Source organism: Eurypyga helias, unplaced genomic scaffold (genome assembly GCF_000690775.1).
Source record: "Eurypyga helias isolate BGI_N326 unplaced genomic scaffold, ASM69077v1 scaffold2269, whole genome shotgun sequence".
Classification (NCBI taxonomy): Eukaryota; Metazoa; Chordata; class Aves; order Eurypygiformes; family Eurypygidae; genus Eurypyga; species Eurypyga helias.
The window spans coordinates 58,796-80,942 of NW_010273749.1; the positions used below are offsets into that span (position 1 = coordinate 58,796).

General features: G+C 37.5%; 1 protein-coding gene across 1 annotated transcript in view; it reads left to right on the top strand.

Moving 5' to 3' along the window:
* The window catches only part of HERC2 (HECT and RLD domain containing E3 ubiquitin protein ligase 2), a 93,012-nt gene that overhangs the window by 57,547 nt on the left and 13,318 nt on the right, over positions 1–22,147 (top strand). The window contains exons 58-81 of the mRNA XM_010159569.1: positions 492–582; positions 1,605–1,782; positions 2,241–2,322; positions 2,405–2,576; positions 4,550–4,694; positions 5,397–5,622; positions 6,553–6,724; positions 7,291–7,477; positions 8,094–8,234; positions 8,612–8,803; positions 10,471–10,624; positions 11,335–11,442; positions 12,576–12,707; positions 13,293–13,451; positions 13,544–13,662; positions 14,042–14,167; positions 15,122–15,277; positions 15,422–15,537; positions 15,663–15,861; positions 17,053–17,267; positions 18,018–18,195; positions 19,580–19,741; positions 20,837–20,928; positions 21,125–21,264. Of these exons, the coding sequence (XP_010157871.1) occupies positions 492–582; positions 1,605–1,782; positions 2,241–2,322; positions 2,405–2,576; positions 4,550–4,694; positions 5,397–5,622; positions 6,553–6,724; positions 7,291–7,477; positions 8,094–8,234; positions 8,612–8,803; positions 10,471–10,624; positions 11,335–11,442; positions 12,576–12,707; positions 13,293–13,451; positions 13,544–13,662; positions 14,042–14,167; positions 15,122–15,277; positions 15,422–15,537; positions 15,663–15,861; positions 17,053–17,267; positions 18,018–18,195; positions 19,580–19,741; positions 20,837–20,928; positions 21,125–21,264 (3,642 nt within the window). The remainder of the gene's footprint in view (positions 1–491; positions 583–1,604; positions 1,783–2,240; positions 2,323–2,404; positions 2,577–4,549; positions 4,695–5,396; positions 5,623–6,552; positions 6,725–7,290; positions 7,478–8,093; positions 8,235–8,611; positions 8,804–10,470; positions 10,625–11,334; positions 11,443–12,575; positions 12,708–13,292; positions 13,452–13,543; positions 13,663–14,041; positions 14,168–15,121; positions 15,278–15,421; positions 15,538–15,662; positions 15,862–17,052; positions 17,268–18,017; positions 18,196–19,579; positions 19,742–20,836; positions 20,929–21,124; positions 21,265–22,147) is intronic.

The window sequence follows — 22,147 nt, forward strand, 5'->3', positions numbered from 1 at the left end:
GATACTGTAAAAATTCTTAAAAAATAAATACAAGTTATTAAATTCTGTCTCATTCATAAAATTTCAGATGAAATGTAAAGGTTCTGTTACTAAGATCTATGAATTTAGACAATACATAGTTTCTTACTTGCTGGAAGTTAAATTTGATAACTTCCTAATAGTTTTTCAGTCTGATCTGAAGAAAGTGTTTTCCTTTTTGAATATGGCTAAATGGTGGGTTTAGTTTTTATTTTTTTTTAATTCAGTATTAAAAACAGCGAATCGAGTGATTATTTGCCTTTTTTTTAATATGCCAGGAAAACTACTCTCACAAGATTTTTATGTTTTAAATTAAACCACATACAGACTCTGAAGAAAATAAGTAGTCTGTTTTGGGTTGAGAGGCTCATATAATTACACTGTAGAACAACAGCAATGTCAAATTTCTGAGATTCTTCCTAGACCTGCGACCTGGAAAGCCTGACAACTTAGATTTATGTTCACACTTCCAGGTGGCCGGCACGCTATGGCGTTAACTGTTGATGGAAAGGTATTTTCATGGGGCGAAGGAGATGATGGAAAACTCGGTCACTTCAGTCGGATGTAAGGATACCAAATTTGTTTGTATTTAGTAAGAGAACATTTGCGTGGAATGTTACAAGACAGCTGGCCACCACTGTTGACGATGACAGGATTCTTAATACAATGAGAATAAAAAATTGTTGTGAAAGGATTTTTTTTTTTTAGCAGTGTATGACAATTTGTGATACAGGAAAGTCTGTCATTCTGATGTATTTTGAAGACCTGCTCAGAATACACAAGAAATTACAGTGCCCAACTCAGATGGTTAATATATGACAACAGATAGATGTTCATAAGAGTACATGTGTCAGATCAATAAAAAGGGAAGTCCACTTTAAAGCAGTATCGTTGTTTATTTTTCAATTGCCTCATATTTTCTGTAGTTTTATTAAGTGAGACTTGGAACTGTTGGGCATTTCATGGGAACAAATTTCCCAGGGGCCACACATGATTTTATAAAACCTTAATAGTGGCTCTGATACACAGTCAATATTGGCAAAACTTGAGTTGAAACTCTTCCCTGAATTTAGAGAATCTTGTAACGGTATGATTAGTGAAAGTTGCCAGTACTGTCATAGAAACCTAACAGTAAATTCAGATTCTAATTTCTCTCTCATGAAACGCAAAGTCGGGATGGGAGTGTCACCTCCTAATCTTACTGTCTGGCTCTATGGCCACAGGGTAGAGATAGAATTACTTCTAACAAAGCACTCAACTGTGAGCAATGACAGGGTGTAAGTTTCCACTTTGTATTATACACTTTTTAATCTATTTATCATTTTGGTATTTTGGCTTCGTCATCCAAGTTTTTCAGTGTATACATAAAATATTTCTTTAAATAAACTTTGAAGTACATTAAAATAGTGTAAACTTTAGATTTATGGTGTTACTAAAGAGTACATCTTGGAATCATGATGTTCCATCTTTTATCTTTAGGTTACTGTTAGTTATTACACTTCTTTTTGTTTGTTTGATTATGAAGGTTGGAGTATATTTTGCAACTCTTTCATAATGCAATGAATTCTTCACTCATTTTATTCTAGGAACTGTGATAAACCCAGATTGATAGAAGCACTGAAAACCAAACGCATCCGTGATATTGCTTGTGGCAGTTCCCACAGTGCTGCCATTACCTCCAGCGGTGAACTGTACACATGGGGACTTGGAGAGTATGGAAGGCTAGGACATGGGGATAATGCCACACAGCTGAAGCCTAAGATGGTAAAATAAATGTTTCTTGTCTCTGATGAAATGTGAACATGTGTGTTTGTAAATAAATGAGAAAATAAAGTAAAGGTGAAAAACATAAAGCCAGTATGAAGACATGATTTTGGAGTGTTCAAAATTAGGTTTTGGTACACATACCTCTAATAACAGTCAAACTATTTCAAAAAGTCCCAAGGGATCCACTATTTCTCTTTCTTTGGAATTGATGTGGAATGGCTAGTGCTGTTTAGAACATTCATGTCCTGCATCTACTTTGATACACAGCTGGAAGCTTCCACTGTCTTTGAGCGATGTTGGATCCTGACTGAGCAAGGCTTTTGATAACCCTTTGCTAAATGGCATGTTTGTGTTGGGCACAATGAACAAGATCAATCATAAGAGCTTGAAAATGTCTGTAAGGTTTTAAAACATAATTTCTCTGAAATGTATTGCTTATTTTTTCTGTTTTGTAGGTTAAAGTGCTCCTTGGCCACAGAGTTATTCAAGTTGCATGTGGAAGCAGAGATGCTCAGACTCTTGCTTTGACAGATGAAGGTAGGAATATCTTATTCCAGCAGCTTTTTAGCCCATGGGAATACAGTGATCATTGTTTCATCTGTAGTTTGATGTTTGTTAGGTTTGGTGTTTTCTTGGGGTGATGGTGATTTTGGAAAACTGGGCCGAGGAGGAAGTGAAGGATGCAACATTCCTCAGAACATTGAAAGACTGAACGGCCAAGGCGTGTGCCAGATCGAGTGTGGTGCACAGTTCTCGTTGGCACTGACCAAGTCAGGAGTTGTATGGACATGGTACGTTACATTGGCCAGAAAGTATTAACAAAGCAATTGCCACTTATATGTTGTCTTTATTGCTGTTTGACTGTCTTAACTCTATCTCTTCCTTATCTGTGTGCTTTGTCTCTTAAATTAGCAGCTCTTCCAGACAAGCTGTGATCTGTTCAATTTCTCTAGCACTCTGTCTTGTAGCATGCTCAGTTGTGTATTATACTCTCTTAGGATGCCTGGGTCTTACTTAGTAGAGGAAGATGATCAACATTCCTTCTCTTGGGAGCAACAGAGTGTGTGAAGGCATGTTACTTCAGGACTTCAGAGTGGAGTGGGAAAAAGAGAACCCACTGTGCAGCCTGCTCGTGTATCTCCTATATTGGAGTATGCAGCCTACAGCTAAAGGAGAGACAGAGTAAGGATGGTAGTAGAGTAAGGAAGGAAGCTAAAGTTCACAGGATATGGGAGGACCTTCCTTGGAACCAAAGTCATTGCTGCTCAGAAGGCCACAGAGTTATCAGTAATGATACCTTGAAGCAAGAACTGATATGAGCTGATCACTGAATATTATTCAGAAGCCCTTCCCCCCCACACTTATCTGCTTGCTTCTGCTTTGTTTTAAACACAAACCTAGCTGGTCTATAAACCTTTCTGTAAAATTTGAGAGCTTACTCTATGGGAGATCAATTTCAGATCTCTAACCAGATAAAGGTCTTGTGTAATAAGACTATGACCTGTTTAATCTATATCAAAGCTAAGAAGACTTAAAATGGTCATTTTTGTTGTATTATTTGCCAGCAATTTTGAAGTGTCTGAAGGAAATCAACAAAACTTCCATTTTAATCAGTTACTTCTTTTCTTAAAAGGGAGAAGAATTTTAGCAGAGATGTCATTTCTGTTGTGGCCACTATGACAGCTTCTGGTGGCATTTTTGGTGTGGCCACTGTAAACTATTTCTCTCTTTTGCTTTCTTCCCTCCTTTAAATTATTTTTTGTAGTGATGAAGGGAGTAAGAAGAAAGGGAATTTGGCAGTCTTTAAGAACTCCTTGCAAAATTCTTGTTTATTCATTCCTTCCCCCGGTTTAGTAGTAAAATCTACAGCTATTTCATGACATTACAGGTCTGCAAGGAGATTTTTGTGTCTGCTACAGCTGTGCATATCTGCACGTAAGGATGGCTGAGTTGCTTCTAAACTTCTGTTCTTACCTTCTTGAATTTGTACTGGTTTGAGGGAAAAATGACAATTTCTGTCTTATAACTTCAGGTAGGTGACAGTACTATATATCAGATTCACCTCCAGTATAACATAACCTTTCATGGGAAAAATTGGTGGTGGTGAGCCGCAGAACTGAGTGAGTGGTGGCTAAAACACAGTGGAAGAAGTCTTACTCTTTACTGACGTTCTTAGAGGCATTTTAAGGTGTTCACGTTATATGCTCTATTTGCATATGCTGTATTTTTAGCGCTTTTTATGTATAACAGTAACGGTTTTAGAAGAATTTAGATTCTGGAGGCTTGACTACCTTTGTTAAGACTTGCAGCAGTTGAAAAAATCCAGTTCTGAAAACATTAAGTTCATGGGTTTGTGTGTTTTTTTTTTTTTTTTAATGTGAATAGCCTTGTTAAAGGGTATGTTATTAGGTTTATCTTCAGTAACATGTATCTGTCCTAGTCTATCAAAACACATCAATTTTGTAAGTGTTATTGCTGCAGTGTTTCTGCAACAGAGGAAATTCAATGTAATTGCAGTTGCACTGTGTCCAGGAAAACAGTCATAATGATTCCTGCTCTGTACTGAGGTGAAAAGTTAAGAGTCATAGAACTGCAGTTGTTCTCCTTTTTAGGTCTTTGTAATTCAGATTTGAAGTATTTGCTGGTTGGTGCTTGTCTTTAATCCCAGTGATAAATTAAGTATTGTGGCTTAGGAAGCTGCACTGACAGAGGAATGTGCAAACAGTGTAATTGTTACGAATTGTACATTTACTATCCCTTGCAGGGGTAAGGGTGACTACTTCAGGCTGGGCCATGGCACAGATGTGCATGTACGAAAGCCGCAAGTTGTGGAAGGACTCAGGGGTAAAAAGATTGTGCATGTGGCTGTTGGCGCACTCCATTGTCTAGCTGTTACTGATACTGGGCAGGTACGTTGTGCATCAACCTCCTTTCCCCTTTTTCCTTGATCTAGAAAGGAATAAACTAAGCTGTTGAGGACAAAGACTAATAGTATCAGTGCTGATTAAATGGAATAAAATTTGCTAATGTTATTTATTTTCTTTTTGAAGTCCTGGTTAAAATATGAGCATGATTGTAATTTAAAATATATTAGCTTTTATTTTACTATTGGAATTTAAATGTTGTTGTCGTCGTAACTTTTGAAGTGTTTTCCTAGTTTATGTGGTATCTCATCATCAGTTCCCTGCTTCTCACTCTTGAAATGCAGAAGCAGTCGTAGTATTCTGGATAGATTTTTCTGCTGTGATCCAGCATTAGCATAGTATTGATTCAGATCCCCAATGTAATTACTGTGCAACTACTTATTCTAGCATACTGTTCACTGTGAACACTGAATAATTTAGGAATTGGCAGTAATTTATGAATCATCTGATAAAGTGCTGCTTTGATTCTGTCCCTGCACCCCCCCTTATTTTTTGCTTTCAATGTATGATAATGCCTGCATTATTTAATGGGAGGGGGAGCGGAGGGGGGAAGGTGCAGCAATTGTTCTCTAAATTGTCCCTGATAATAATACAAATCACTAAGATACCTCTGTAGGAATTTTAAGGAAAGCGATTAAGTGAGGCAGCCAGTGAAGCAAAGTAATATGTGGAAATGTTTACTGGCAGGTTTACGCTTGGGGTGACAATGACCATGGGCAACAAGGCAATGGAACTACTACAGTCAACAGAAAGCCTACTCTGGTCCAGGGCTTAGAAGGCCAGAAAATCACTCGGGTTGCCTGTGGGTCTTCCCACAGTGTAGCATGGACAACAGTGGATGTAGCTACACCATCTGTTCATGAACCAGTACTTTTCCAGACAGCGAGGGACCCTTTAGGTGCTTCTTATCTTGGTTGGTATTTACTGCCTTACGTTGTTTGGTGTGGGTTGGTTTGTTGTGTGTGGTTTTTTCTTTTGCCATTGAAGAGTTAGTTGTGTGTTTGGTTTAATAGGTGACAGAAGAGTGCAGAAAGAAAACTATGTTTAAGAAAAGCACCACAAAACAACAACAAAAAACATACTAACCTCTAAAAAATTCCCAACAAACCTCTTCCTGTAAGTGGAAGTTGTAAAACTTGTTCAGAAGTAGCATTATTTTGAACTTTTATTGTTCTCCAGGAAATTAAAATGTAACATGCTCTATCAAATGCTCCGAAGACTTAGTCTTTAGTATGGGATAGAGCTTTATGGAGCTACCTCCATAAAGGTTGATAGATGCTATTGTAATACTGCTGCTCTTACATGTTACTTCTTGCTGTGATTCTTGATGCTAGTGTTACCTTTTGTTGTGAAGGTAGGCAACTTAAAAATTAGTGAGACAAACCAGCAATGTTTTGTGTTGAACAGAAAAGCACCCAACATTTTGCTAATGAAACTTTTTCATGAACAAAAAAAACCCCCACAACTTTATGTGTTTAAATGAAGCTTAAAAAAGTTCAAGAACTACATATGTAGAATATTTGAGCAGGGGTTTTAAGAGTACCTAATAAATATTCTTGCTATTTGAGAAATTTCTCTCTGAGTAAAACTTGTTTAGATGCTGATGACCAAAATATTTGTATCTGTTACCTGAATCTTCTTGAGTAACTAACGAGGTGGAACACTTGCTGCAAAGCCTCAGTATTGACATTGTAACTGTAGGCACTGCAGTTTAAGAATCTAGTGTGGAGTTGGTTTTACAGCCTTTCTGACTTAACTGGAACTGATTTATCTCATTTCATGTTATGTGTTACACCATAGGAAAATGCTCACCTTCTCTTCCCCCACCCACCCCTCACTCCAGGTGTTCCTTCAGATGCAGATTCTTCTGCTGCCAGTAACAAAATCAGTGGGGCAAACAGTTCCAAGCCGAATCGCCCTTCTCTCGCCAAGATTCTGCTGTCGCTTGATGGGAATGTTGCCAAGCAGCAGGCATTATCTCATATACTGATGGCATTACAAATCATGTATGCCAGGTAGGCACACAGACGTTCTTGTCTTTTGCAGAGCAAAAGGGGACACAGCTTAGCATCTGTTAGGGTTTCTTGAGTCAGGTATAAATTGTTTCACAAGTTTGGACTCCTCAGGATAGGCCTAAGCTTCATTAACTTTTGACGTTAATATTAGCTTTATGCTGTTATGTTTTCTTTACAGAAGCTCCCAGTGCCTGGGGCAAAAAAAACGTTTGTTTTGGAATGCTCAAGTAAAAAACGTAAAAGGACTGCAAGTAAACAATGATAGATGATACGGAGGAAGCAGTGGGGGGCAGGGTGGAAAGCACAATAAAACTTTACAGTGCCCTCTTTGTTGGTGGTGCAGAACAGAGTATTTGAGCTAAAATTTATGAAGAGGAGCTCAAGTAAAGTCATGGCCTTAAAAGACAGTGTTTAAGCATCAGGCCCAAAGGAGAATGGAGATAAACTACTCTCTAAATTCCAGAGTTCGGAAACCTTTCCTTATTTTATTAAGATAAGCTAACATTTTTTCCCAAGTTCAAGGGAGTATAATTCAGTTTATATTAACCTGCCCTAAACAATTTCAGGGATGCAGTTGTTGGAGCATTGATGCCTGCAAGTATGATTGCACCAGTAGAATGTCCCTCATCATCGCCAGCCCCCCCATCAGATGCTGCATCTGCAGGAAGCCCTGCAAATGCAGATGAATGCATGCTTGTAGGAGATATAGAAGAGAGGCTGAGCCCAAACCCGTGGCAGGACAGGAGAGGGGAGGTAAAGTCTCAAATTAATTTTTCCAGAATACACTGCGTGATTTAAATGCAATTGTGATGATTTGTAGTAGTATTTTAGAGTTAACATGAAAATATTAACTTTCTCACCAGATATTAAATTCATTTCACAGGAGTGATTTTAAAAAAAAAAAAAGTCAAGAGTAAGGGGGTAATTGACAATTATTTAATGAAACAGAATAGTAAACTTGTATCAGCTAATGTGGACAGGTGGGCCCGAATGGAATTCTGCTCTGTTGATTCCCAACTGCTAACGGTAGCAGAAAAAAGAATAGACTTGCTACTGAAGAGACATTTTCCTTTAACAAACTATTAGTTTGACATGGCAGACTTTTCTGCAGGCACTGATGTTTATTATATATGTTTTTAGAGCAACTGGCATTTGGGGGATGGGGCGGGGTGTGTCGGCTGGTTTGCCATGCTAGGAACATAAAATAGAAGCTAAAAATATAAGAAGCAAATCTGTTGCTTTTGAATATATGGCTGTTTTTAAATTGCTGCTGTCTTTGAACATAAGCTGTTCTATTGAATAATTAGTCTCTTAAAGTTTTTACAGTATCTTGTTGTGGCTTTTGTTAGTTATTATTTGTTTTGGCTAGGTTGTTTCTTCAGAAGATGCTGTGACACCGTCTGCTGTAACTCCCTCAGCTGCTGCTGCCTCTTCCCGTCCTTTCATTCCAGTCACAGATGATCCCGGAGCTGCCAGTATCATTGCAGAAACCATGACAAAAACCAAAGAAGTAATGTTGTCAAATACCTTCCTTAAACCTTAAGTCCTTACCATGCTTTTATCAAGCATTTTTGCCCCACTTTTTTTTTTTGGTGCTTCTAAAGTTATTCTACAAATGACTACATTTTTAAAAAATCTACCCAAAGACAGAGGGACATATTTTTTGGTTTTTCGGTCTGACATTAGAGGAGGTTAGTTTTAAGAAGGCTTTTTCACTTGAAAAGTGGTTTTAACAAGAGTTTAATTTTAGGGCCATATAATCCCTGATTTACAGATTGTGTTTTAAACTACCTTTAAACTTCTTCAGACAGTTGACCTTGTTCTGATTCACTGAAAATACTTCTTTCACCTTCACTGTCCCAATATTTTCTGCAATTTGTTTTGTAGGATGTAGAAAGTCAAAGTAAAGTGTCTGGCCCCGAACCACAGTACTTGGATGAGTTTACTAGTCTCTTAGTACCAGATGACACGCGAGTCATGGTTGACCTGCTGAAACTTGCTGTGTCCAACCGAGCAGGTGAAAAAGGAAGAGATGTTCTTTCGGCTGTGCTGTCTGGCATGGGCACAGCTTACCCACAGGTCAGGCTTTGCTTCTGTTGTATTTTAACTATGTCATTTTTATTAGTAGTTTACTAGAATATGTTCTTGCATTTGAAGTGCAGTTTGGTATACTGAGAAACTTAATAAACGTGAAAATTTGAGTTGAATGTAAATGCACGTGAATCTTAAATGTTTTTAATTGAAATATTACATGAATACATGCATGTGGTACAGATGTCAGTAATAGACTATTTCATCTATTTGTCATGCTACAATTAGAAATGAAAATAGAAGCTTAATGAATTGTATGTCGATATTGGACAAGTGAGTGTGGATATTGGAATAAAGCTGAATTAACCAAGCCCTAATTCCTGAATCTGTTAAATGTTAGTTGAAAAACCTGTCTGTTGGTTTTGGTTTGTGTCTGGCTTTATTTCTCAAATGGATGTGGTTGTCATTGCTCGCTAAAAATGCTGTTAATATATTGTTAACGATACAGAATTTGTTCTTAAATTCTGATGCACTGAAGTTTTTCTAACTACTTACAAAGTACCCCTGGGTGTGGGGTTTTTGGTGGACATTTGACAAACGGAATTAATAAATGCTGTAATATTGGATACCAGCAGCTATATGAAAGAATGTTACAAAATAAAAAAATTATAGAATATCTACTTATAGTAATGAACTGAAAGTTGTTAAATATTTCTTAAAGCTTTACCCTTCCAATTTTTTTTTTAATGGGTAACAATGCATTTCTTTTTAAGACGTTCATGTAGTGTAGTTGATTTATGGCTTTGCACTACTTAAAGACTGATTGGAAACATCAGAAGTGATTATGCAAAGCTGATTTTTGTATGCTTTTATTAAACTTGGCTTCACTAACCAAAAAGACGAATGGCTTTGCTAAGGAGTGTGCACTGAATTGAGAGAAATTTTATTTATTTATGAATGGTATAAATGACAAGACAGCTTCAGTTTTAAACACTGAAATCTTACATTATTGCTCTGTGAGTAAACTGGGAATATGGGAGAGCCTAACTGATGCTATTCATGTAGAGGCAATTGGGTAGTTGAGTGGTGTCTTTTTCGAACTTACTCTCCCCGTCGAAATTTTCAATGATCAGCTGTGTATACCCATGTTCTGGGTTTTGTCCCTCTCCCACTCCAATTATGAGTGCTATATCTGCACTTGTGTATTAATATTGGTTTTTGGTTCCTAGCATTAATAATTGAATTAACTAACAGCTGGACAACTTTGTGTTTGTGCGTGGTTTATGGTTTGCTGTTTTGTTTTTATTTTTTAACTTCAAGAGTCAGGATTTTTATTTGAAACTGCTCTTTAAAAATGAGTACTATTGTCATTTTCTCTCTAAACGGTGTTTTGCAGTATTACATACGGGTTAAATATCAACACAATTAATCTCTTGGCCTGTGCTTTACAGTTTAGATTTTACAGTTTGTTTTATCTGCAAGGGAAAAACAACTATTTGTCTTGTCATTTACTTACTGGAAACTTACGTAGTTTGACCTTTAGTTTTAGGAGTTTTTCTAGCTTTAACAACACCAAAAAGTGTTTTTGAATGAATGTGATGCTTTATGAATCAGAATTCAGAAAGCAAGTTATTTATTTAAAATTTGGGAAGAATGGTAGTTTCTTGGACTAATCAAACTTAACTTTCACATAGTGTTTATTTTTCTTTTCTTAGGTTGCTGATATGTTGTTGGAGCTGTGTGTTACTGAACTAGAAGATGTAGCAACTGATTCACAAAGTGGTCGCCTCTCTTCGCAACCAGTTGTGGTGGAAAGCAGCCATCCATATACTGATGATACATCTTCTAGTGGCACAGTTAAAATACCAGGTATAGAATACTTAAAATTACATTACTAAAATTCACTTAATTTCAAGTCTGCATGCATAAAACTTTTCCTTAGCTTTCAAAAATGTGTGTTTTTGAACTTTTAAAGCCATGTTATTTATCCTGTCGCTATAATAACATGTTTCTTAAAACTCTTACGTACAGCATCAGCATCTGATCCTGTGAAATACGCATTTTTTGCTTCACTGGCTGTGACTGCGGCTGTATATCGTTACTGTTTTCAGTTACAAAGCTGAGAAGGGTTGAGTCTTTTTCAGGGTCAGCAATTGAACACCTCTCTTCTGGGTTTGAGCATTAGGGAAATACTTTTTTGTTTTAACACTGTCTTCTCATATAGTGCTTCCTTCAGTATGTTAACCTCGTACTTTCCAAAAGGTACAGACAACAAAGAGCTATTTGCCTTAACTGTAAATAGGCATTTTTTGTCTGTTGCAACTTTAGTTTGGAATGTTCTGAACATCGCCTTCTGTCTGCTAGCCCCTATTCACATAAGCTTGCTATGATGTAAGCCTTTCAAAGAGAAGAAATTACAGACAAATAATGTCATTGAACCAAAGGAAGTTACTTTTATTAATGAGCACTACGACTTCCAAACAAGTGTGTTTGAGTTCACGTGGATCTCTAAAAATGCTGCATTTATTCGTGGTATTCATTCATCTGTAGAAATGTGTAAACTCTTTGTTGCTGTTTAGGTGCTGAGGGACTGAGGGTAGAATTTGATCGCCAGTGTTCTACCGAGCGGCGTCATGATCCACTCACCATAATGGATGGTGTCAACAGAATTGTTTCCGTCCGATCAGGTTATGAGAACTAGTGCTTTTCCAAAACATCTTGTGTGATTTACTGTTAAATGCTGAATGAAACGTGCCACTGTCTGTGACTGACTTATTCTGAGGGATATGCCAGTAAGAAAAGAGAAAAAAAATATGTAAATCCATCATCAGTTTTAAACTAAAAACGATGTAGGACCTAGACACAGGCATCTAAGAGTGATCTTGCATCTTTGAATATGGAGAATCTCTCAGAATAGCGTGTTGTCATGCTCGTCCTGAGAGCAGTTAGAGTGTAAAGAAATCCATGTTTAGCACCCTTGCCAACATGAGTGGATTTCTATATAATCAAAGTACATTTTAACAAATTGGAACACAGTCAGAAAAGGATACTTCTTTTGTTTGATTTTTTTTTTCTTTTCTTTTTCAAGCCATACTTACAGAAATTGGAGCTTTCATACAGTCAAGACAAATGCTCTTCTGCTGTCGAATGCCCAAATAATAGCTAGTCTCTCTTTGTTTTCTGCTCTGGCCTATGTATGTGTCACTACATCAACTCTTCACATCTTTTGTCCTGTTACCTCTGATTTAATTTTTGAGCACTATTAATTTACAGTAGACTTTAGAGGAATAATTTTAATCTCATCAAATTTTACATCGAACCTGCCCATGCATTACATCATGTGCAAGAGTCTTGGTAGTTACTGCCTGGGCTTAACATTTCTAAGCAGTCATGATATGGGTGTTTACTGTAGACCCATTTTTCCCCAGATATGCTGGTGTTTCATTACTGAGATATTTCTGATTGGATTCCTGGTTGGAAAAAGCTGTAAAGCTTATTTAATGTATATGTAGTTGCATATTTTGTAATATGAAAAGATAATTTGAAAATAGGACAATGGATTTTAGTAAGAACTCATAATTGTCTGTTGAATGTGGTTTTGAAAGTATATGTTAACAGTGCTAATTGAACTGTTTAAGACTTTAAATTTTGTTAATGTAGCATCTTTATAGTTACGTTCATGTGCTTTACATAGCTTTTTTCGTGAATGCATTTGTGATGTTTACAACGTGTGTAGCCGTGGAGAGAAGAGGCTGTCGATGAGTGGCTTGCATATTGGCTCAGACAGTGTAGATGGACGTGTTCATATTACCTGTAACAGGTCGTGAGTGGTCAGATTGGTCTAGTGAATTGCGAATTCCGGGGGATGAACTGAAGTGGAAGTTCATCAGTGATGGCTCTGTGAATGGATGGGGATGGAGATTCACTGTTTACCCTATCATGCCAGCTGCAGGTAAGGTATCTCACAGAATGTTTATAGAAGGGCAAAAGATTAGTGTTACTTGTCTGTTTACAGTTGCATCTACTGCGTGATATTTACATGCCACAATTCAATGATTCATTTACAATTGTGCTAAGAAAACATTTTCATTCATGCTTAGCAAACATTTTCGACAAAGTCAGGAGAGGTGCACTTGATCATAGAATCACAGAACGGTTTGGTTTGGAAGGGACCTTGAAGATCATCTAGTTCCAACCCCCCTGCCGTGAGCAGGGACACCTTCCAGAGATATAAATGTATTTTATCACTGGTGTGCCTCTTCATTAGTGAAGAGAGGATACTTTGAGGCACAATTGATCTGAATTTTTTTTTTTTTAACCAGTTTACTTTTGGGATTAAGTGAATTATGTCATGGAAGTGTCTCTTTCTTCCAATCCCTTCAAAGGGAGGTAGAATCGACCACCTCAGATGCAGACCAGCGCTCTAGACACTGTGTTTGACCAGCTAAATCCTGCTTATATTTTGTTCTTATTTCAGTCTGAGGACAAATCTTCCCCACCTTTTTTTTGTGTTGTTTTTGCTTTTTGTTTCTTGCAGGCCCTAAAGACCTTCTTTCAGATCGTTGCATTCTTTCATGTCCCTCAATGGATTTGGTTACGTGTTTGTTGGATTTTCGCTTAAATTTTGCTTCCAACAGGAGTATAGTTCCTCGCTTGGCAGCTTCTCTTGCAGCTTGTGCTCAGCTGAGTGCCTTAGGTAGGTGTAGTCTTAAAATTGTCTCTTTCTTTGAAGTTCAAATGGTTGTTTTAAGTAAGGACGTCATTCTTCGTGTGCTTATGTTTCCTTAGCTGCTGGCCACAGAATGTGGGCCTTGCAGAGACTACGGAAACTGCTCACAACAGAGTTTGGTCAGTCTATTAACATCAACCGGATTCTAGGAGATAATGATGGAGAAACACGAGCTTTGGTAAGAAGGCAGTGATGCTCTCCTCTTCATATTTTTCACATTAAGGCATATGTGAAGCAGTAAAATGCTAGCCCTCATGTACAAGGTTTTTGCTTTTAATGGCAAAACAGGAAATCTGCAGAAAACTAGCCTTCTTTCACAGGTTTGCAAGTCTGTAAAGGTACTCCATTTTAGAAAAAAACTACTGTATAGATGTTGTTTTGGAATAGGCAAAAAGTGATAGAAATACTTTTGTATTAGGAGATGGCTGGAGATGATGCCTCACATAGCTAACTGTAGATTGGGATGCTGCTAATGTTTTGTCATGGTCATCTAAATAATGTACTTTTTGTAATGCATACAGCAAGACTAACTTTCTAGTTCTGTGATCTCTCTCTAGAGTTTCACAGGGAGTGCTTTAGCTGCTTTGGTTAAAGGTCTCCCAGAAGCCTTGCAGCGACAGTTTGATTATGAAGACCCCATTGTGAGAGGTGGCAAACAATTGCTCCACAGCCCTTTCTTTAAGGTAATGAGGTACAATCAGTAAAGAATTCATTAGCATCGTTCTGGATTTTTTTTTTAGTGAGATGCGATAAGCTCATCTAGTCCTGCATCAGAAACATTTTCTGTCAAAATCAGTATGCAGCTTCTAAAAGGAGAATCAAATATACAACTAAAGGATAAGGAGTACCTAGCTAGGCGGTGGTAGGTAGGTCAGCAAAATATCTTAGAAGTACAGTAGACTGCTCTTGATAAGTGATTTCTGAGTTGTCTTAATAGGAGTGTTGTATATTTGTGTTTACTTATTTAAATACCCGGAAGGTTTTATTTCCATCTAGTTGGAACAAAGAAGAATGTCTTAAAAGGAAGGGTATTCAGTTTTGTACCCTGTATTTCAAAGTAAAGCTAAGTAAGTTGAAGAAGCCTAAAGAACAACAAGAATAAAAGGCTAAAAAAGTCTCCCGTGTAGTGAAAGTTAAACTAAGAGGACTTGCCTATCTTAAGGAAAAGAAATTCTTAAAATATGTAAAAGTTTATACTGGGAAGAAGTAATCCATTGTTCACAATCTTCATCAGTAACATTGATCTGAAATTGAATAAAATTGAAAATCATTGAAAATTGATTTAATTGTAGGAAGGAGATTTAGTTTAGAAATGGAAGGTAAGACGTTCAGGACATGACATTTGATATAAAGAAGTTAATTAATCTGGGAGTGTTTTTCACAGAGGGGTTGTGAAAATTTCTGGATTGGAAGAAGAAATCAGATATATAATCATGTGAGAGAGTGTGGGTATGCTTGATGCTGCCCCATCGATGGGTGTAATGACGATGGCTTTTAATGTCCCATGCACCTTACATGTCTTTGAGGCTGTGTTCAGGCCCTACTGGTCTGTGAGCTGTTCAATTACATGAAACGTGTATTACTTTTTATGTCACATTTTTGATAAAGTCTCTACAATGCTTTTTGATTGTCTGCAGGTGCTTGTGGCTCTTGCTTGTGATCTGGAGTTGGACACACTCCCTTGCTGTGCAGAGACGCACAAATGGGCCTGGTTCAGGAGATACTGTATGGCATCCCGGGTTGCTGTGGCTCTTGATAAAAGGACACCATTACCGCGCCTTTTCCTTGATGAGGTAGTGCAGGAATATTTCAGATGGTTCATGGAACGTATAGAAGTGTGTCATTTAAAAAGAGACACTGAATTTGGTGTATTTTATGCCAGCTGTGATAGGAGTAACTTCTAGTTTGCATAATGATCAATCAAAAATATTTTACAGGTCGCAAAGAAAATCCGAGAATTAATGGCAGATAACGATAATTTGGATGTCCTTCATGAGTGCCATGATGTCTTTAAGAGGGAACAGGATGAGCAGCTTGTCCAGTGGATGAATAGGTTATTTCTTTCAACTGTCCTTGGTTTGGTCTTGTGACGCTTTGTTGTTGTGCAGTGACAAACGTCGATTTTGGTGACTTTTTAAAAGCTCTTTTAAAATATTGTTTGTTTTGCATTTTCTGCAGACGACCCGATGATTGGACACTCTCAGCTGGAGGCAGTGGAACTATTTATGGTTGGGGTCATAATCACAGAGGACAGCTTGGTGGGATTGAAGGGGCAAAAGTTAAAGTCCCAACTCCATGTGAAGCTCTTGCTACCCTTAGACCAGTGCAGTTAATTGGTGGTGAACAGACTCTGTTTGCAGTGACTGCTGATGGGAAAGTAAGGATACAACAAATGATTATTTGGTAGACCTCCTCGAAACATTTCATCCTTAGTCAGAAGAGGTTTGGCTAAATAAAAAACAATGTGTATAGTACAGATTTATTATAATAATTACTACTATTATTATTATTATTTTATTTTTTTAAAAGAAACTGAACTGGACTCTTTCTGCCAGTGCAGTCTAGGAATTCAGTTTACTACAGTATTAAATGCGTGAAACAAGACATGTATTTTAGTTCTCAACTCCAGAGCATGATCAGATTTTGGCCAACAAAGCTGAATACAAGTAATGTGCTCACAGAGTCCCATAAAACAGGCCAGACAGTAAAATGTGTTTGTGATTATGGCTCTCTGACAGGGCAGAGGTTTAACTGGGATCTGAGATGGTTCACAGTTGGATAGATGCCTATAAGTTAGATATTGCAGGACCTGATTTGCAGATGCTTAAATCCTGAGTGAAAAGGAGCACCATGCAGAGGTTTAGTGGATGGGATAGGGAAAAAATAAAACAAAATAAATCCACAAATTTGAGAAGTCTTTATCTTGGTAAAGATTGGCAGCTTTCTGTTAAGGATGTGATCAGAATTTTAGCTAGAGCTTTTTATAACAGTTATGTTCATCTAGTCATCACTAGATACTGTAGTGATTCCTCGGCAGCCAGTATCATCCTTGATAATGATTCACGGAAGGGTGAGGGATAGATTAATGACATTGCTTGACATCATTCTGTTGCAAGAAATTACTTTTAGATAGAGAGTGAAAAGTGGTACCTGAAACTGTATTTATGGGGTGGGAGAAGCTACTGGGTTTAGCTGTGTGTATTCCATAGAAGAAAGAAAACTAGAATACTGCTGCTTGAAAGAGACCTACAGGTGACAGACGGTTTTGTAATGTTATCACGCAAAGCCACGGTTTCTTGATACTTTTACAAAATCAGCCTTAGGATGTAAAATTAAATCTGTGAAGTTAGTGACAGTTTATATTGACTTGAACATAGCCGTATTTTCACTTTTTGGTGAAATATTTCAAAATATTTCTTATTTTCCAGATGAGAAATGTAAGAAATCGGGGTTTTTTCAGGCTTTCCTTTAACTGTATTCTAGTATACGTTAAGAATTCTTCTCTACATCTGTAGTGAATGTTCTTCAAGAGGAAAAAAAAAATTTGATTTTATTCTTCCATTTAAAGCTGTATGCCACTGGATATGGAGCAGGTGGTAGGCTTGGAATTGGAGGAACAGAGTCAGTTTCTACTCCAACTTTACTGGAATCCATTCAGCATGTGTTTATAAAAAAAGTTGCAGTGAACTCAGGAGGAAAGCACTGTTTGGCATTGTCTTCTGAGGGAGAAGTTTATTCTTGGGGTGAAGCAGAAGATGGTAAACTTGGTCATGGAAACCGAAGGTAAGTAACACTTTGAAATGTACTTCTTATAGTTGCTGTGTCTTTGAAGTGTTGTATGAGCACTGCCTATATGTAGAAGTCAGCATTAAGTAGTGACATGAAAATGTACATTTTTAATTGGAGAAATAACAAAGTATTTGTCAGATAAACATTTACTCTGTAATTGGATATTGTGTTCTAACATAACTGTGGATGCTGAAGTCCAGTGGCTTTCCTCTGGGACCTGTCTTGTAGGTATATGGAACTTGAAGGCGCTTTAGGGAGCGAGACTGCCATTCTGATTCTGATCTCCACATGCATTGTTGCCTGCATTAAAGGAGAAGTTCTGTTGTGTTAGTGGTAACAGTGTTCTGATCCAAACAGAAAAAAGAATGCTTAAGTCCATGTGGGGGCAACAGTACATTTTATGCCAGGAATTTTGATAATGTATCTTAAATTGGACTGATTTTCCAGGGTAAATGCTTAGCTTGGACTGTATTTTAATGGAAGTGGTTTAGTAGTTTCTGCTTACCTGTAATGCTGTAGTGTAATGTCTGGTAAAATACTTACAGTTTTTATAGGCCTCTCAAAGTATTTCTGAATGACTAATTAAACCTAAATCTTTAGGATATTACACTGGAGAAAAAGCAAATACTCAGTTATTTTAGGTGTCCTCATCCTAATTTTAAAATCCTTTCTTCATGTGTTGTTGAATGTGAATGGTTTTATTCTGAAAGCTTTGTCAAGACAAGTATTTTCATTTCATTTCAGCCCTTGTGATCGTCCTCGTGTAATTGAATCTCTGAGAGGAATAGAAGTGGTTGACATTGCTGCTGGGGGAGCACACAGCGCCTGTATCACAGCTGCAGGAGACCTTTTTACATGGGGAAAGGGAAGATACGGACGCCTCGGGCATGGAGATAGTGAGGACCAACTGAAACCTAAACTGGTAAAATACCTTTGGAGTTCTATGCAGTCTTAGTCTTACATTCCGATTCATAACTGCTTGCATTTCTGCACAGAAAAATGTAGGGGCAAAATGTTGGCATCTATTTGTAAGAAATGAACAGCTGCTTTAGAAAAATAAGGATGGATTGGAGGAATATAATGAAAGTGGAGCTGCAAAACTTGGCTAGAGGTTACTGAACAGCTTATAAGGAATTTCTTTGAGAGAAGACTTAAAGACAACCCCAAATCAAACACCCCTCCCCCCAGTAAGTAAATTCCACCCCTCCACAGGAGTAGTTTGCACTGCAAATAACATGTGAGCTCCTTGTCTGCTGGGTCACGTCATGGTTAACTTCCTGGCAAATATACCAGTGGTTACAGCAATAGCCACTTTGTCACTTGCAAACTGCTTTTTTCCTGACATAATAATTATACTCTTAATTCTCGTGATTGAATACTGAGATGTTACTGAAGTGTATACTAATTTAAGAAGAATTTAGCCTAATTAATTACATTAGTTACATTAGTTGAATCTAACTGAATCTTAGTTTGTTATTCTTACTTAGTTCTGTGCATATATTTCTATTCATGCAAGCATTAACTTTTTTCAGTGCTTGAATTTGTGGGACTGAGGTGTCATACATTCTTAGTCCACTTCGGGACCTTATCCCCTGTATCCAGGTGGTCTCATTCCCCTGTCCCCAAAAAAACGAGGCCTACCCACCTTTTCTGTACATTCATCTTTGCCCCCTCCATGTTCTTGGTTAGTAAGAAAATAATCTGTAGATGAATTGAAGTATGTGAAGTTCCATGCTGCTTTTGATGATGGATTGTTCTAACTATAATCCATTTCAAGCAGGGATGAGGATGGGGAGGGTGGATATGTGAGTCACCATCCTTTTACTTTGTGAATACAAATCCCATACTTCGTCACGAGATGGCAGCATCTCATTTCAGAACATGTTGGTTAAATTCAGATTAGGATGCAAGTGCTAGAAAATTGTAAACTAGTGAAAGAGTATTTGAAAACAAGAGGGTTTTTTTCTTACTGTATACAGTACCCAGAAAGCCTGAAATTATTTCAGCAGAATATAGTTTTGATAACCTTAGGTGTTCTGTAAAAATTGTTTTCCCTGACTTTTCAGGTAAAAAAAAAAAAAAGTAACTAGTTCACCAGTTAAAAAGAATAATCCAGTATATAAATACATATTTAGTTCTCATTTTGCTGGTATGAAAAGAGCAAAGCCCTTTGAGTTAGCCTTTATTTGATTGTTCCTGTGCTGTTTCAGACTCCTAGTTCCAATGAAGCACCTCTCCAAGTTGCGTTTCTCATCTTTCCTCAAACTAACTTTAATTGTGAACAAAAATGTATGATTTCTTTACAGGTGGAAGCTCTCCAGGGCTACCGTGTGATTGACATAGCCTGTGGCAGCGGAGATGCACAGACATTGTGCCTGACTGATGATGATACGGTCTGGTCCTGGGGTGATGGAGATTATGGAAAACTTGGGAGAGGAGGCAGTGATGGTTGTAAAGTACCAATGAAGGTATTTGAATGTAATTTTGTGATGGTTGATGGAGAACTCTGAAGACAGCTATGCCAATATATGCAAACTTCGACCCATCCCGGGACATCAGAATTCTTCTGATTGTCAAGAATTAACTTTGTGGGCTACAATAATGACTCTTTAAATTTTGTGCTGACTCTTAAAGTTGCTCTTGAAGCATTTTTTCTTTGGAGAACCTTGTTGGTTCCAGCAGTATTTCTCATTTTAATGTCATAACATTAGATTTTTGCCAAGAAACCTTCATACTTCCATGTGTTAATAAATTGCCATAATACTGCTGAAGTCATAACTTCATTCTATAAAAGGGATATCAGTTGAGTAAAGAGTAATCTTACTTTCTATTAAACCTTTCATGTGAATGCATGGTTGACTTGGAATTTCTTCATGTTACAAATTAAATCCATATAACCACCTACTTGGAATTCCAGCACTTGTTATAAAGATGAACATTGTGTTTGAGAAATGTACGTGAGTGTCACTCTGTATACCTATGCACAGTGGATTTCAGATTCCTAGTCCAGAATCACACTTTATTATCTGGATACAGGTGTCCCCATTTTGTCCCAAATAACAGTTTCTTATTGCATGATAGAACACAGTGATGAAACACGAACAAGATATTTTCATAATCATCAGTCCTATAGGGTTGATGTTAAAGTGGCATAAGGACCCACACAACATTAAATAGGAAGGGTGTACTGGAGGCTTACATGTTTTAGTATGTTGGCAGAATCACATCCACGTCATATGAGCTAGGGATCATTAATGTTGAGTATTTGGAGACAGAGCCTTATGTTTTATACTAAGGGGCAGCTGCTGGGTAGCTGTTGGCCAAACTTGCTAGAGGTGATCCGCAGCAGTCTGGCAAATCTGAGCTTCTTTTTAGTGTTTAAATAGCAAATGGTAGAAAGATGAAAGGGGTAGAAATCTGCTACCTTATCTATATACACATTTTACTTTATAAATATACATGTAGACACACGGTTGCACATTATGTTTTACTTAACACAGTGCAGACTACAAAATTATAGCTTCCTGTCTTAACTTTGACTTCATTTCATATTATTGTCCTAGATTGATTCCCTCACAGGCCTTGGAGTGGTTAAAGTAGAATGTGGATCACAGTTCTCTGTGGCTCTTACCAAATCTGGAGCAGTATATACGTGGTAAGTATTTTGGTATAGTTGCTTTGACAGCGTTAGGTGTAACCTTGTCTGCAACAGTCTTACACTGCCTTCACTGTTTTGACACCACTCCTTCCTCCCCTGCACCACCACCTGCCCTGCCCTTTTCCTGTCATTCCTTTTTTTTTTCCCCCTCAATTAAAACACAGTTTTGAATTTTTTTCCCTTCTCTGTGCAGGGGCAAAGGAGATTATCACCGGTTAGGCCATGGATCTGATGACCATGTTAGAAGACCGCGACAAGTGCAGGGACTGCAAGGGAAGAAAGTCATTGCAATTGCTACTGGGTCTTTGCACTGTGTTTGCTGCACTGAAGATGGTATAAAAATAAAATAATTAATTTATTTCTCAGTAGGGAATTTGAAAAAAAAGGAACTTTAATTTTTTAGTTAGCTGTCGGTAGGTTGTCCTTGCTAAAAATTCTGGTCCTCTGTGTGCGTAGGAATACTTTGTGTGTGCAGATGTTGCTTATTTCTTGAGCAGCAAGCATGTTATTGATTTAAAATGATCACATAAAGCAAACTGGAAGTTTTTAGTTAATAGTTTAAGTTTCATAAATGCTGTTGGTCAAAAATGTAGAGCTCTACAAGTAATTACATACTGGTCAAGCAGTAGAATGAATGGATTTGGCTTTTTCTTTTTACAGGGTCTTCTGAGCCTGCTGAGGCATTTAACTTGCTAAATGAAGCACTACACAAACAATATTGCTTCTTACAGAGTGTTTGAGATACTGAATATTCTTTGTAGTAGACTCACTCCCACATTTATTTAACAAGTCTGCATGGTAACTGAGTGCTAGTGAAATAGGATATAGCTGCAGAAAATGAATGCTCAGAAGCAAGGTTGCTATTTTAAAAGTATTTTCCAATTACCTTGCAACAGTAAGCACCCATTTTAATGTCGTCTCTAGTAATACAGCCTATTAGAGGGTCTTTTCTTTCGTCTCATACGAAATGTTAAGCCTTTTCTAAATCATCTTTTTTTTTTAATCAGTGAGATTTTTTTGCCGTGAAACTGTCAAACACAGGCTTTTTCTGGTGTATCTGTTGTTATTCTTCTGGTCCACCATTTCCTCCTGTTCTGGAACAGAACTTTGGAGTTTTACAAAGTATGAAGAAATAAATGTATCTTATACTAGCTGCTCTACACAGACTATGGCCCTAACTGTGTCATTCAAGTTTTATCTGCACTACATAGTGGAT